Source organism: Thalassophryne amazonica, chromosome 8, assembly GCF_902500255.1.
Source record: "Thalassophryne amazonica chromosome 8, fThaAma1.1, whole genome shotgun sequence".
NCBI lineage: Eukaryota > Metazoa > Chordata > Actinopteri > Batrachoidiformes > Batrachoididae > Thalassophryne > Thalassophryne amazonica.
The window spans coordinates 21246477-21263938 of NC_047110.1; the positions used below are offsets into that span (position 1 = coordinate 21246477).

At 40.0% G+C, this 17462-nt stretch overlaps 2 protein-coding genes across 2 annotated transcripts in view; both read left to right on the forward strand.

Annotated features, from left to right (window-relative positions):
• Positions 1-1437, forward strand: part of smc1b (structural maintenance of chromosomes 1B) — a 164029-nt gene extending 162592 nt beyond the window's left edge. Inside the window, exons 24-25 of the mRNA XM_034175841.1 lie at positions 496-606; positions 709-1437. Coding sequence (XP_034031732.1) covers positions 496-606; positions 709-837 — 240 coding nt within the window. The 3' untranslated portion in view covers positions 838-1437. The remainder of the gene's footprint in view (positions 1-495; positions 607-708) is intronic.
• Positions 1438-5539: 4102 nt separating this feature from the next.
• Positions 5540-17462, forward strand: part of borcs5 (BLOC-1 related complex subunit 5) — a 29059-nt gene continuing 17136 nt past the window's right edge. The window contains exons 1-3 of the mRNA XM_034175842.1: positions 5540-5939; positions 6470-6613; positions 15919-16076. Of these exons, the coding sequence (XP_034031733.1) occupies positions 5882-5939; positions 6470-6613; positions 15919-16076 (360 nt within the window). The 5' untranslated portion in view covers positions 5540-5881. The remainder of the gene's footprint in view (positions 5940-6469; positions 6614-15918; positions 16077-17462) is intronic.

Below are 17462 nucleotides of genomic sequence, written 5' to 3' on the forward strand. Positions count from 1 at the left end.
ATAAGACTGACGATTTTTTTTAATTTTGTGCCTTAAATAACCAAGCTGCTGCTTGCAAATTATAATGACCCACGCCAACACTAATATTTCAGAATGTGTGGGTGTCAGAGTAAGTCTAATACTTTTCTTACATAATTTAATGTAAATTAATTTTTCTGGCTCAATATCCAGGTCAGAATGGAATTTTAAGACGTATTTTGCGAGCGTTGTTCTGAGTGTGTTCACTCGCGTGGCCGCATTGAAAATGCATTAATATCCGGGCACTTGCTCAATATTTTGCCTGGTTAGGAGGTGTCATGTTGCTGTCCAGGAAGGGACATTCACGTTTAGTGTGCAGCATTGGGAGTGCGGACTCTAGTTCTCATATATAACCTCTGTGTTTGGAGCCAACCCCAAGGTTCCAGTCAGGGAACTGCAACTTGTTCTTTGGGGTCCTCGCCTGAGACCACCGAAGCTGATCGCTTGGTGTTTATGCATGATGTTTTTTTTCTCCAGGTGACCAGTTTCATCAGAGAGGAGTCTCGAGAGAACATGCAGATCATCGTCATCTCCTTGAAGGAGGAGTTTTTTTCCAGAGCCGACGCTCTTCTGGGAGTCTACTCAGAGGTAAGAAACATTAAAAAAACACATCAAACCAAGTTAGATGGGTTTTTTTTTTTTCATTTCATGGCACTTTTATTCTCTAGTGTGTTGTTTTGTTCCTTGCAGTTTGATGACTGCATCTTCAGCCATGTCCTGACTGTGGACCTGCGTCCCTTCCCGCTTGCTGAAGAGGATGCTGGGAAATCGACAGAGGACAGCAGACAAGACTCTGCTGCCTTGGAACCAAGTGTGTGAATCCTGTCTTTGTTTCTGTTCTGTAAATGTCACTTCAGTGGTTCTCAGTGTTTTCAGTGCACACAGTGCACGTGTGCCGAGTGCTCTGACTTTTTAGACCTTTGCTGGTATCTTTGATTTGTTTCTGCCAGTTGTGTGTTTCAGTCTGCACATTTAAATTCTTCCATATGTACGTTATAAGAAGTTTAAAGTAAAAAAGATTTGGTTAAATCTGTCAAAACAGTCCTGTAGTAGTTACAACTGTGCTGCTCTGATTAACAAAGTCAGGAAAAGCTTTAAGGCTCTGTTTGTGTTTAAACTTGTTGAGGTTCTTATTACTGCTGAAGAATGTTTCCTGTTGCAGGAAAATGAATGTTGGTGTATGTTTTGATTGGTTTTATACTTGTTGCTTTTACTTGAAGTGTTACGAGTTGCAGTTCTGCTTTTCATTAAATCAGCAAAGTTGCAGATGTGTGTTAGCTTACTATTATTATCTTTCTGTTTGTTTTGGTTTTGTGTGTGTTTTTATAATGATTATGGGTGTAGCACCTAATTTTAAGCCATGGATCAGATCATTTTTCCAATCAGCAAAAAAAAAAAAGAAAAAAAAAAAAAAAAAAAGAATTTAATGAGCAATGAAAATAAGGAACTTTTGCCTGTGGTGCTGAGTGAAAAATGAAAACAAGATGTCCAATGTTTTACATAATTTTTCAAAATAAAATACTTGATTGTTGTGTTAAATTGCATTATGAACAGTATCAGTGAATTAAACAAAATAACCTTTGCCAACATCCCGTGTCTTGGAAATGTCTTGGGATCCTCCAGGAAGAGTTACAAAAGAAGAGAAGTTAACGAAGTAAACCATATTTACACAAGTACAAGCTTGCTCGTGAGTTTTCCAGCTAAAAGCCCTAAAAGACGACTGTATACACAAGAGCTCAGCTCTCAGCACATTATTATAATACTAACAATAATGCATTATATTTATACAGTGCTTTACAGTGCTAAAAGACACTTTACAAAACAGACAAAATAACAAAGAACAACGCAGCTTTATTATAGAAACATTAAAAAAATTAAGAATATAAAATCAAACCTTCACTGTGCCCTATGATGGAATCACTACCATGACCGGTCCAAGATGGCGGCCGCGGCCCAGCAGCTAATGCGGCGTCAACTCTTTATAACGTCTATGGGCCAAGTCGCTTGTTGTCGCCACTCTCCCAATATAGCTACTCTGGGAACAGGACGAAGGACTCTACCTGCTGGTTCATTGGCGCCCTCTACTGTCAGGCAAGCAACAGTGTCCACCAGGACCATGAGATCAGCAACAATAGTGCAGCAGATAACAGGATATTTCAGAGGGGCCACTTGAGTTTTCAATCAGCGGCCAGGTTGGGGTCAATCTCCCTCGGACTGGGGCTCCATGCAAAGATCCCACCTCGTGGCATATCAATGATTCTAAGAAAGGTGAGGAATCAGCCCAGAACTGCACGGGAGGAGCTGGTCAATGACCTGAAGAGAGCTGGCACCACTGTTTCCAAGGTTACTGTGGGTAATACACTAAGACGTCATGGGTTAAAATCATGCATGGCACAGAAGGTTCCCCTGCTTAAATCAGCACACGTCCAGGCCCGTCTTAAGTTTTCCCATGACCAATTTGGATGATCCAGAGGAGTCATGGGAGAAAGTTATGTGGTCAGATGAGACCAAAATAGAACTTTTTGGTCTTAATTCCACTCGCCGTGTTTGGAGGAAGAAGAATGCTGAGTACCATCCCAAAAACACCGTCCCTACTGTGAAGGATGGGGGTGGAAGCATCATGCTTTGGGGGTGTTTTTCTGCACATGGGACAGGCCGACTGCACTGTATTAAGGAGAGGATGACCGGGGCCATGTATTGCAAAATTTTGGGGAACAACCTCCTTCCCTTAGTTAGAGCATTGAAGATGGGTCGTGGATGGGTGTTCCAACATGTCAATGACCTGAAGCACACAGCCAGGATAACCAAGGAGTGGCTCCGTAAGAAGCATATCAAAGTTCTGGAGTGGCCTAGCCAGTCTCCAGACCTAAACCCAATAGAAAATCTTTGGAGGGAGCTCAAACTCTATGTTTCTCAGTGACACCCCAGTAACCTGGCTGATCTAGAGAAGATCTGTGTGGAGGAATGGACCAAAATCCCTGCTGCAGTGTGTGCAAACGTGGTGAGAAACTACAGGAAACGTCTGACCTCTGTAATTGCAAACAAAGGCTACATTTTTTTTTTTAGATTATGTCTCTCACAGTGGACATGCACCTAAGATGAAAATTTCAGACTCCTCCATGATTTCTAAGTGGGAGAACTTGCAAAATTGCAGGGTGTTCAAATACTTATTTTCCTCACTGTGTGTGTGTATGTATATATATATATATATATATATATATATATATATATATATATATATATATATATATATATACAGTGTTGTGAAAAGTAACTTTGACAAGTTACTTTTTTAGTTACTTTTTTAGTTGCTTTATACAGTTGCTTTATGCAGTTACTTCATTAGCAGCTTTATGCAATTACTTTATTAGAATCTGCCGAAAACTTGCAACTAATAAGTAATGTAACTAATAAGGTAATGAGTAATGTAACTTGGTTACTTGTAAGATTGAGCAATCAGCAAAGTAACTAATAGTTACTTTGCTGAGTACTAAATCTTAAAAATAACTAAATTAGATTATGAGTAACGTTATTAATTACATTCAGCAGCTGCCGACAAGGTGTCCGCAGCTGCTAATGAACTAACTGTATGAAGTAACTGTAAAATATAACTGTATAAATTAACTAATGAAGTAACTTTCCAAAGTTACTTTCCCCAACACTGTATATATATGGGGGGGTTACAGTGTTTGCAAAATACCTGTCTATGGTCTATATCAGAATATTCTGTTCCTGTTAATCCCACTATGAATATTAAAACACGAGGAAGCATTTGTCCTGAATCATGGCTACATATATGATGTTTGCAGGGGGGAAAAAACGCGTGAAAGTCAGTTTATAACCCCTGGCAAAAATTATGGAATCAGCGGCCTCAGAGGATGTTCATTCAGTTGTTTAATTTTGTAGAAAAAAAGCAGATCACAGACATGACACAAAACTAAAGTCATTTCAAATGGCAACTTTCTGGCTTTAAGAAACACTATAAGAAATTAAGAAAAAAAATTGTGGCAGTCAGTAACGGTTACTTTTTTAGACCAAGCAGAGGGAAAAAATATGGACTCACTCAATTCTGAGGAATAAATTATGGAATCACCCTGTAAATTTTCATCCCTAAAACTAACACCTGCATCAAATCAGATCTGCTCGTTAGTCTGCATCTAAAAAGGAGTGATCACACCTTGGAGAGCTGTTACACCAAGTGGACTGACATGAATCATGGCTCCAACATGAGAGATGTCAATTGAAACAAAGGAGAGGATTATCAAACTCTTAAAAGAGAGTAAATCATCACACAATGTTGCAAAAGATGTTGGTTGTTCACAGTCAGCTGTGTCTAAACTCTGGACCAAATACAAACAACATGGGAAGGTTGTTAAAGGTTAAAGGCAAACATAGACCAAGGAAGACATCAAAGCGTCAAGACAGAAAACTTGAAGCAATATGTCTCAAAAATCAAAAATGCACAACAAAACAAATGAGGAACGAATGGGAGGAAACTGGAGTCAACGTCTGTGACCGAACTGTAAGAAACCACCTAAAGGAAATGGGATTTACATACAGAAAAGCTAAACGAAAGGCATCATTAACACCTAAACAGAAAAAAACAAGGTTACAATGGGCTAAGGAAAAGCAATCGTGGACTGTGGATGACTGGATGAAAGTCATATTCAGTGATGAATCTCACATCTGCATTGGGCAAGGTGATGATGCTGGAACTTTTGTTTGGTGCCGTTCCAATGAGATTTATAAAGATGACTGCCTGAAGAGAACATGTGTTGGAGCGTTCTTTTGTTTTTCATGATTCCATAATTTTTTCCTCAGAATTGAGTGATTCCATATTTTTTTACCTCTGCTTGGTCTAAAAAAGTAACCGTTACTGACTGCCACAATTTTATTTCTTGATTTCTTATAGTGTTTCTTAAAGCCTGAAAGTTACCATTTGAAATGACTTTAGTTTTGTGTCATGTCTGTGATCTGCTTTTTTTCTACAAAATTAAACAACTGAATGAACATCCTCCGAGGCCGGTGATTCCATAATTTTTGCCAGGGGTTGTAGTATTCAGAGGGTTCGGATGGATTAAATACGCTGTGCCTGTTGAACAGCACTGAGTGGGGCGGGTCGGATGACCGGTCCAAGGACAGGTTCTACACATTATTTAACTTGAACAGGAACTTGCCTGACAGGCACGTGATCTGAACGTTTCTTTATTTTCTCATATTTTTATCCTTTCTGTAGCTGCAGGAGATATTTATATTTTATGTCTATTTTCTGATCCATTTTTGCATCCATATGCACAGTAAAACGTCATTTTGAAACGTTTTGGAGAGTAAAACCATACATCCAACAAACCGACAGCCACACAGCCACACACGCACACGCCTCAAGGCAGAGGCGTGTGCGTGTGTGGCTGTCAGTCAAAACTCTGGCGCTGTGGTTGTCGCAACTCTCAGTATGAAGGCATTCTGGGCACAGGAACCCGGTGGGAGGAGCATGTGATCAATGTTTACGGAAGTGTTTGGTCGTACTGAAGTCAGTCGAACCGCCGAGTCCTGCTGCCATTAAAATGAAGACATTTACGTTAGATACTTTGATATATATATTTATAAATTAAAATTTGCAGTCCGCAGTTGATTAAGGGAGACGTGTGTAATCCCGTTAGCGGTGCCTGATCAAACTGGAGTTTCGACTAAAGCTAAATCTATTCTGCCGGAATGAACGTCGGGCGCTAAGTAACGTTTTACTGACTTTCACTTCCCCGGACGAGGTTTTTGAAACGTGTCCATGCACTGTGGGCCCGATTTGACAGCGGTTTGGGAACAGTCACGACAGCTAACCAGCTGCTAACTAGCCTGAGTTAGCAGGATGGGAGCCGAGCAGAGTGGAGACGCAGAACACAAACACTCAGATTACAGTTTAGCAGGTCAGACTTTCTGCTTTTTCATCTGCAGTGATTGCACATTATTTTTATACTTGGCGTCGTTTTAAAAAATCGGAAAAAAATAATAACCACTGTAAGTCAATATATTTATACATAATATTACTTTATAAGTGCTGCATTTCTATTCGTATTTTCGCAGTTTATATTTATTATAAAATATAAACATCACCAGTCAGAATTTATTGGAACCCTGGGAACTGTGATAGGGCTTTCAATTATTTATGTGTCTTTTTTTATGCGTTTTATTTATTTTACTTTACTTAATTTTTATGGTTAAATTTTTTATTGTATTTTAATCTTATTTCATTTTATTCTGCTTTTAAATGCTTTGGCGCTATATAAATTAATAAATATTGTATATATATATATATATATATATATATATATATATATATTTGTATATTTGTATTGTACAGACTTAACAAAAGGAGGGAAAAAATATAAGTTTGAATGTGAATTTAAATTACAAAATGCTCTTGTTGCCTGCTAATGTTAATAAAATGTCATTACAGTGGTGCCGTCCCCCGCAAAGCAGAAGGCAAAGATGGATGATATTGTCGTTGTGGCCCTGGGGACGCAGTCCATGCGGAACATCCACAACGACCCAGATGTCATCAAGCTTCAGGAGATACCCACATTTCAGCCACTTTTGAAAGGTCGCGTAACTCTTAACTCTCCATGACGCGGCAACACGAGTTTGGATATTTTCACTCAAACATTCAGGACATAAACGTCTTGCCAGCATACTGAAGTCATCAAGTGCTCACCCTACCAGTAATCTCATTGTCTCTGGGAGAAGTTGTGTAGTTACAGATAAGGTGTTTGTAGTGGCTATCCGTACATAGTACTGATCTCTATATATTACTGGATCACTCATTGGCCAATATTTTTTAAGCAGACCGACCCTCTGATGTTCCGCTCCTGAATGCTCTTTGCTATTGATCTTTAATGATGCAAACGGAACTTTATTCTTTGTAATTTTGTTAAAAATACCTTCATGTACAGCTATAACCTGCACAAATTGCCAGATAAAAGGCTGTGAAGGAACATTTCACCTGTGAGTATGATTGAAATGGGAAGTAATGAACAATAATTTGAAGAGTTGTCTCCCTTATTCCAGCATGTAGGCAAAAATAATAATAATAATAAGTGGCTTATTAACATAACGTGTGTAGCCAGATGTTGTGTTTTGTGTTGGACAAACTATTTTAAGACATTTATTAGGTCTACTTGTGCATATGTAGTTTTGGAGCTTTATGCGTTGTTGCTACAAGCTTTATTACTTATTTTAGGCTGAAGCTCATAGAGCTGTGTGTAATAAATGTTGTCATTGCATGGAAAACTAACTGTCCTGTAGCTAGTTAAGTGGTGTTTTATTCTTTTAGTGCAACTATTTTTAAAAAATCCACTATTTCTGTATTATTCCTCATGACTTTTGTTATCCATCCACTTTTAACGGTCATGATATGATACCAATACACATACACGCATATACGATACACACACACACATATATATATATATATATATATATATATATATATATAGATAGATAGATAGATAGATAGATAGATAGATATAGATATAAAAGCTTGCTGATGATTCCACAAAACTTGTATAAACTTTGATTAAAGTAATAAAAGAAAGAAAGAAAATGAATCAAATAGCTAATGGCAGACATAGATTAGAAGGGATCAATCTTACATTATCCAAAGAACAAAAATAAGTAAATGAGAGAATCACCTCAATTATTACTTGAAATTGTTGACGTTCTAATAAGCTGTCTATGTGCGGTCAGCATAAGTTGGGAGTGGCAAGATGGCCACCACTTTGCTTCAGCAGATTGTACGGAGTGTGTGGGCCAATGAGCTATCCAGTAATATATACAGATCATGTAGCCGTATTCATATAGTTAATTTCTACACATTAAATTTAGCAGAGTAAAATTTACTCTGCCGGGATAACATTTGGTCCCAGTCTAAATAGAGTTAAATATACTCTACAACAGGGCAGATTAACTCAACATAGTGTAAAATCAACTCTGATTGGAGTAGAACCACTTGCATTAACCAGACGGTGTCACTGACCGAACGGTCCCCCATAAAATTCGGTCCGCCCTGCCTTCACTGCTCATCAGCCGCAGTTCACCGATTATCACCTCGTTTCTGCTTCAAACTGCACTCCAGTCATCATCTATCTCACCGACAGATATCTGAAGCTTTTGTACAACAATCATTTCAACATAAATTCAGCGTTATTTAATCATAAAAGACGGAGGAAGCAATCAGTGTGCACTGGCTGCTAGCTGTTGCGTTCATGGAGTGGCCGTCATTTCAAAGTGTCACCAAATATTACCTCATTCCTACTTAATATGGTCTAGTTTCTGCTTAAAACTGACTTTAGAATTATTTAAGAGGTTTTACTTGTCATCTGATGGTTAATAATCCCATTAATCCATTTGATCGGTTTGGGTGAAGACAGTCCGTCCACAGGAAATGATGCATGCACAGTGGAGGCAGGGTGGACCAATTTTTAGTGGAGGACCGTTCGGTTGGTGACACCGGTAGATCTGTTTTCACTCTAAAATTGAGTGTTTTTTACTCTATTTAGAGTGGGATCAAATGTTATCCCAACAGAGTAAATTTTACTCAGCAAAATTTACTGTGTACTGGTATAGAGTTTCTTCATCATCATTGTATTGTATCCATGTAGGTCATGTTATCATGAGGCTAGGTACTTGTACACCTATTTGCTATTGATACGTAGATTCCTAAATTATGTTAACCACAAGCCCTAACCCTCATTATAACCATAACAAGGCTGCGCTACATAGGAATAGCCACTTCCTAACATGTTTGTGAAACAATTTCAAGATGCAAGAAACAGTAAAGATCTATAGATCTATAGCCAGATCTATAAGTATTTGGACAGTGATACAGTTGTTGTAAACACACGTCTCTGTACACAACCACAATGAAATGGAAATGAAATTATGTGATTGTTGTGTAGATTTTCATCTTTAATTCAGAGGGTTGAACAAAAATACGACATTCACCATAAAGGAATTGCAACCTTTTTTTTATTATAGACAATCCGTCTTTCATAGACCATAAGCAGTGGTGGGCACAGTTCAGCTAATCCGATAGCAGATAATTATCAAAGCTAATGTTTTTGCTAGTGGATTAGCTTTTCAGATAAGTTTTAAAACCATCATCGGACCAATTATCTTCCGATAAATTTATTTCCAATAACTTTAAGTCCGATAACATTTTTTTTGCTGGTGAAGTGAGCAAAGTTTAAAGGTCAAAAACGTTTGTAAACCCTAAAATCAAACATTTTAGTCCGTTTGTTGTGTGTTTATTTATGGCAGACTGGCTGTCGCTTGCTGATGACATCATCATTAACCGCAAAACGTGATTGGCCAGTCGACGCAGGGAGCATTGTGGGTAGTGTAGTTCAAGTTCACTTTGGACGTTACAGTGTTTCCATCCCTTGGAAATCTGCTGCAAAACCCATCACATATCATGCAAAAAGAATTATTTAAAAATCTAAAGGACACTGGATTACTTTATCACATCTAAACAAATGACTATGGCTGCCAGGAGTTAAGGTTTTGTAAAATCTCAGTGATCACTCACCAGCCCGGTAGGTGGCGGTAAATGCACCTTAAGCTGGTACCGTCTGCCATTGGATCTGAAAGAAGAAGAAGAAGTTTGCTTGACACAAAAACAAAACAGACTAATTTTAACATTTTCATTTTATTTCTTTGTGGCTGGCGGTATTGCCAAGAGTCGGTGGGAGAGACGAGCTCTCACGGCGCACCTGTGTACAAATGTTTCTTCACCGTTTTGGATAATCTCAGGACGATTATTTTTTCAGATGAATCCCATTGAAACTAACAGGTAAGAATTTATATTTACTACTTGTATTTTACTCTGCCAATCAGTGCATTAATGGAGGTATTTCGGTTGTTTAAGCTACAGGGTTGAAAGTGTGTGGAAAAAAGCGGCAGCTTTTAGCTCGTAAATGATGGTGTATATAATACCGAGATAAACTATGACTTCTAAATACTGTGTTTTACTGCTTTTGAAAAATGATGACAGTGTTTGGGGTTTTATTTTTTTATTCATTCATGTTTCATGCATTCTTGTGTGTTTGTGATCTTTGAATTTACCCAGCAGCCCTTGCGGCGCTTAAAGTGAAACTGGTTTATCAGAAGCCGACAGTGTAATCTGATGTGGCTGTGTCCGTATCATTACTAAAAGTTATCAGTTATCTGTAATAAAGATACATTTTTTTGCAGTTTATCACTTTATCGTCATAAAAGATAACTTTTCAGCTATCAGGTTGTCCTAAAAGTTCCCTGAAAAGCCTTCAGTTAATTCAAAATGCTGCAGCTAGAGTACTGACGGGGGCTAGAAGGAGAGAGCATATTTCACCCATATTGGCCTCTCTTCATTGGCTTCCTGTTAATTCTAGAATAGAATTTAAAATTATTCTTCTTACTTATAAGGTTTTGAATAATCAGGTCCCATCTTATCTTAGGGACCGCATAGTACCATATCACCCCAATAGAGCGCTTCGCTCTCAGACTGCAGGCTTACTTGTAGTTCCTAGGGTTTGTAAGAGTAGAATGGGAGGCAGAGCCTTCAGCTTTCAGGCTCCTCTCCTGTGGAACCAGCTCCCAGTTCGGATCAGGGAGACAGACACCCTCTCTACTTTTAAGATTAGGCTTAAAACTTTCCTTTTTGCTAAAGCTTATACTTAGGGCTGGATCAGGTGACCCTGAACCATCCCTTAGTTATGCTGCTATAGACTTAGACTGCTGGGGGGTTCCCATGATGCACTGAGTGTTTCTTTCTCTTTTTGCTCTGTATGCACCACTCTGCATTTAATCATTAGTGATTGATCTCTGCTCTCTTCCAGAGCATGCTTTTTCCTGATTCTCTCCCCTCAGCCCCAACCAGTCCCAGCAGAAGACTGCCCCTCCCTGAGCCTGGTTCTGCTGGAGGTTTCTTCCTGTTAAAAGGGAGTTTTTCCTTCCCACTGTTGCCAAGTGCTTGCTCACAGGGGGTTGTTTTGACCGTTGGGGTTTTTCTGTAATTATTGTATGGCTTTTGCCTTACAATATAAAGCGCCTTGGGGCAGCTGTTTGTTGTGATTTGGCGCTATATAAATAAAATTGAATTGAATTGAATGATCTGATTAATGGTTATTGAAGCTAACTTTTTTGTTAGCTGTGCTCACCACTGACCATAAGTAATTGGACAAACAAATTCAACCTTTTTTTTTTTTTTTTTTTTTTACAAAAATCAACACTTTTACAGCCACTTTTCTTTAGACGAGTCAGTAGATGGATACATGAACAGTGATTTGTCTTGCACTTAATTTTACATCAATCATTTTGAAATTCCAACAGTATGGTGCTCTGTGGTAAAGGCTGTTTGGTGTAACTATTTCCTAAAAACAGTGATTGTCCTAGGGCCACAATTTAGGATTATTTTCAGAATTGATTAATCGATTATGTTCTCTATTAGTCCATGGGGCTATATAATGTCAAATAATGGTGAAAAATGTGTATCAATGTTATCCAGAGTAGAGCCCTGTGCGATGCTATATTCTTCATCCTGCTCTCGCTGAAATTCTGACCATTCCCACCCACAACGTTCTGTGTTGCAGTCCCACCCACACCTGCAATGGTTGTGTCCAGTCCCACCAACACCCGTGAAAGGCTGAGTGCACAGTAATATAGATGTTTTGCTTGTGTGTATTCTCCCATCCCGTGGAGGAAAACACATAATTTCGGTTATTAATAAAGTAGAGAAGCTTGAATCTTCGACTGGACTGAGTTGCGTAACGCGAGGACATTTCGCTTCTAATCACAGAAGCTTCCTCAGCTTAATTTCTTGCTCTGGTAGTCTGACTTCTGTCTTGATGCTTGTAGTCGAAGATTCAAGCTTCTCGACTATGGAAACCACCTGGACAACTGAGAGCCTTCACAGAAACAGTTATTAATAAAGACATTTACGGGATTGTTTGTTTCGTTGAATCCCTGGCCTGTATGTCTTTTGATGCACTGACCAGGAATAGTGTTAGTATTTGGTTGTTTTCAGTTTAAGACAGTTTCGCATGACAGTTGTAATTTAACAGGAGCAGCAGACAGAGAGAGAGACACAGCGGAGCGCAGCAAGTCTGTGTCTGTCTGTGTCACAACGCAGTGAGTAACTGCATGCCCTTACAGTTACTCTCTGCGCTGTTATACAGAGAGAGACAAACGCGTTACTCTCTGTCCACTGCTTCTGTTAAATTATTTAAGATGAAAGTAGTGTGTAAACATGCATACTTTACACTATTCTCCTTTGTTGACTGAGTCATCTTGTAGATTCTGTTGCCGCATTGTTTATTTTTAGCCACCCGCTCCCTCCCCCCCAGCGAAGTTCTGACCACCTGCTCCTGGAAGATTTGTGTTGGTTCCCGCGGGACCCAGTCCCAATGCGGCCCTCCAGTCCAGAGCCCAAAATGACGCAGTCAAAAGTCTTGTTTTTCTCCACAGCCCAAAGACATTCAGTTTAAAGCCAGACAGGAGAAAAGTAGCCAGTAAAATAAACCAGAAAATATTCACATTTAAGAAGCTGAAGTTCAGTAATTTTTATACGTTTGCAAAATTGACTCAGTTGTTAATTGATTACAAAATTGTTGATTCATTTTAATAGTCAATTAATCATTGATTAATCAATTAGCCGTTGTAGCTTTAGACTGTACATCATAGATGTCAAACTGATTCCAGAAAGGGCCAAGAGGGTGCAGGTTTTCTTTGTAACCACCAACTTCAGCAGGTGATTTCACTGATGAACATTACTTTGAGCAGATGGGAAGAGTTCATCAGTGAAATCACCTGCTGGAGTTGGTGGTTACAAAGAAAACCTGCTGTTGGGAGAAGGTCGTAACACGGACCCGCAACAGGGGGCGCAAATGAACGGACAATGGATAAGACAAAGAGTAACAATTTAATGTTGTGAAACGCACAACTGAATACAGACAAAGATAATGCCAATTGTACACAAGGTGACGTGCGGGCAGACTCGAAGATAGGAGACCTCTGGCGATCGGCGAGCTGGGACCCACACAGCTTCCACCACCAACGGCCTGAAGAACACCGGAGCCGCCAAGTCCTGAGTCCCCAGGTGGTCACCGTCTTCTGTTGCAGACCCTGGTACTGCTGGCAGAAGATGAAAAGACAGTTATGGTGAGTGTGTATCCACACACCCAGTAATCCTTTTTCTACAGATCTTCCAGGAGGGAAAACCTCCACCTCCAGACACAATTTCACCCGTGCAGCTCCTGTTAGTCTCTTCCCTGGATGGAGTAAGAGGCGAAGAACGTCGCACTCCCACTATCCGCCAATCCAGCTTCAGACTCAATCCACAGGAATACGGCTGCACACAGAACAATGTTAGATACAACGATAATCAGCAGAGAAGGTTACCTTCGACGGTAGTTGATTTCTCGGCGAGGAGGTGGAGTAATGATCCGGCTTTTATAGGGATGACGGTGATTGTTGACAGCTGGTGTAAATGAGTGACAGCTGTCACTCTGTCTCGGCGCCCTCTGATGCTTGAAGCCCGCACTCCAAGCAGGGCGCCGACTGGTGGTGGTGGGCCAGCAGTACCTCCTCTTCAGCAGCCCACACAACACCTGCACCCTCTTGGCCCTTTCTGGAATCAGTTTGACACCTGCTGTACATGAAGGAGAGCTGTGAGGGAAGCCACCAAGACACCCACGGAAACTGAAGGAGTGGTAGGCTTGTCTCTCGATGATCGGAGTAACAGTAGGACTTACTCCTTTTTCTTCTTCATTGTATTTTAAAGATGAAAATCTACTCAATAAGCTCACCTTCATGGTTTCAATTCAACTCCATTATGATGACGTACAAAGACTATTTCAAAATTGGTGTCCATTTCCAAATACTGATAGACCTGACAGTCAGTTAACCAATTTAAGGCATTAGAGCCATAATCTTTGGCTTTGGAAAATTGGGGCTCCACTGTGTTTTCTGGCATTTTACAGAGTAGATAATCCTTCATAAAATAGTCAACAGATGAATTTACAATGAAGTAATCTTTTGTTGCAGCCCAACAGAATGCCCTGTGGTGGTACATGGATAAACATGGTCTCTCTCTCAGTCTGAAAGAATCAGCGCTGGTTAGGTGGCCCTCTTGTTGAGTCACATGTTAAATTTCACAGGAATCATCATAATTACATCTCCCAGGACATGAAAAGGAGACCATCCACTCATCCACATTATTGAGGGCAGGCCTCTCAGGTTATTGTGAGAAGTTACACCCTAGAGGATTTTAATGTAACTTTATTGTTGGTTTTCCATCTGTTTTTGGACAGATGTTTATTCTAGTGTGCCCTGGCAGATTGTGCATATACAGTGCATCTGGAAAGTATTTGCAGTGCTTCACTTTTTCCACCTTTTGTTGTGTTACAGCCTTATTAAAAATGGAGTAAATTTATTTTTTTCTGTTAAAATTCTATTCACAACACCCCATAATGACAACATGAAAACATGTTGAAATTTTTGCAAATTTATTAAAAATAAAAACTAAGAAATCACGTGTACATAAGTGCCTACATCCTTTTCTCAATGTTGATGCGCCTTTTGGCAGCAATTACAGCCTCATATCTCCATGAATATGATGCCACAACGTTGGTGCACTAATCTTTGGGCAGTTTTGCCCATTCCTCTTTGCAGCACCTCTCAAGCTCCATCAGGTTGGATGGGAGCGTCGGTGCACAGTCATTTTCAGATCTCTCCAGAGATGTTCAAACTGATTCAGGTCTGGGCTCTGGTTGGGCCACTCAAGGACATTCACAGAGTTGTCCTAAAGCCACTCCTTTGATATCTTGGCTTTGTGCTTAGGGTCATTGTCCTGCTGAAAGATGCACTATCACCCTAGTCTGAGGTCAAGAGTGCCCTGGAGCAGGTTTTCATCCAGGATGTCTCTGTACATTGCTGCCTTCATCTTTCCCTCAATCCTGACGAGTCTCTCAGTTCCTGCTACTGAAAAACATCCCCACAGCATGATGCTGCCACCACCATGCTTCGCTCTAGGGATGGTGCTTGGTTTCCATAGCAACAGTGTCAAGTCCGACTGATACGTGGACACTTTGCTAAAGGTGCGCGCATGCTTGAGGCAGGTTTGACGTGGAAAAGACAGTTTTTTAGCATGACAATGCTCGTCCTCACTCGAGTCGACAAACACAGGAAGCATTGAAGCACCTCAAATTTTACTGGATCTTACTAAACCTGTCCAACAGTCCATATGCTAATGATCCAGAGCTGCAAGCAGCTGTGAGTCCATGGTGCTGAGAGAAGACATTCAGCTTCTTCACAGACAGGATGTAAAAACCTGTCCGGCATTGTAACAGCACTGCCTCTTACAGAACATTACAAGTTTTAAGCAGATATGCAGTTCATGTGAGTATCTTGCTTGCGATTGAAATAATCATTTAGGGGCAGAACCTTTCAGCCAACCCTCATATATCACTGTGTCACCGTGCAAAATCCCACTAACCATCTCCAGATTCTGTGTCAGGCTCAACTATATTTTCAGACATTGTTTTATCCGGGTTTTTATTATCTCAGAGCTCTTGAGCATTCAGAATCTGCATGGAACTTCACTTGTCGACTGTCATGGGATGTGTATGAGGTACAGTTTCATCAATGCTCAATCTTCATGTTAACAAGATTCAAATGCCGATCAACATCAAAATGTCATTGCTTCTTTGTTTTGATGTTATTGATTGTTTGATTGAGTGTAGACCAGCTGATAGCTTATCGAGTGATACTAAAAACAAACAAACCACTGAAAGCATGACCTATCTGGCAGAGGTAATTAAACAAAGACTTACAGACTAATGACTTTTTCTTTCCTCTGGTCTTCAATCTCTACAGGAGTACTTAGTGGTCAAATGTCACCCAGCATGGTGTGTTTGGAACGGCTGGACGCTGCTCAGGTTCTGCAGCTATGCGTCCGATACCAGGATCACCTACACCAGTGTGCCGAGGCAGTGGCCTTTGACCAAAACGCTTTGGTGAAAAGGATAAAAGAGGTGAGAAAGTCAAAGGACAGCATGAGGTCCAGCCAGGTCCATAAGTATATGGACAGTGATATGATACATGTAATTATGCCTTTGTGCACAACCACAATGGAGCTCAAATGAAGAAATCAAGATCTTTAACCATTTTTTATCGTATTTGCCCTTCGGAAAGCCCAGGCCCAAGTACCAGCCCACATCCTTTTTTGGATAAAGTTGGTTGAATGCCCACCTGAATTTAAATTAAATTACATTAAATACATTTAATGAGTGAGAAAAGGACAAAAATGAACACAGTCAGGTGAATTATTTGTGATATATTTTTTACTTGTGATGAAATTAGACATTTTCTTGAAATTGGCATTCTGAAGTACATGATATTGGCCATGCCTGTGCATCAGCCCACCCCCTTCAGAGAATATGAATGATAACACAAAAACTTTCATCAGTGAGAGCTTGGAGTCTTTTGTGGTCGTTGTGGACGAGGCTCTCTGATGGTAAAGCTGCCACTGAATATGTCTTGAACTTTATTTACATCAGTTATGAAGAAATACAAACAGTATGGCACTCCATGGTAAATCTGCATGGAGTAGACAGTTGTCAAAAACTGAGTGAGTGTGCAAGAAGGAGAAGAGTGAAGAAAGACACCCAGACAACCCAGAAGAACTTATAGGCTTATGTGGCTGTGATTGGAGAAATTGTGCACAGTGCAAATTTTTGCATTTTGCGTCACCACTCTGAGCTTCATATTGAGTAGAGCGGAGAAGGGTAATCTTTCTCAAAAACAGAGTTGATCTGTTTCACAAAAACAGATCAACTCTAGGCTTGCATCTCAGATGTATCTTCTGGTAATTTGTAGCTGAACTTTCGGGTCTTCTTTTTACGAAAATCCTCCTCTGTACCACTTCATCATGAAGCTGTATAACTGGTGATAGTCCCTCATCATCAGCATCAGCTATAACGTGCTTCCTCCTCAGATGCTCCTGCATCATCATTGTACTGCTGTTGAAGGCAAATTCTACCTTGCAGATTTTGCATTGCATGTTTTTTTTCTTTAATTTGGTTAAAATATTCCCAAACTTTTGGACTTAACCTTTCCAGTGACATCATGGCTGACCCAGATTACCACTACTGCACATGTGCGTCAATGACAGAAAGGCAGCAAAAGGTACAGCGGCAGCTTTGAGAGAAAAACAAAGCTTAAAAAATACACAAATTAATCGGCCACGATTTTGATAATCTACGAATCGTGGCAGCCCTACTGTGTGTGTGTGTGTGTGTGCGTGTGTATATACACACACACACACACACACGCAACAAAAATATAAATGCAACACTTTTGGTTTTGCTCCCATTTTGTATGAGATGAACTCAAAGATCTAAAACCTTTTCCACATACAC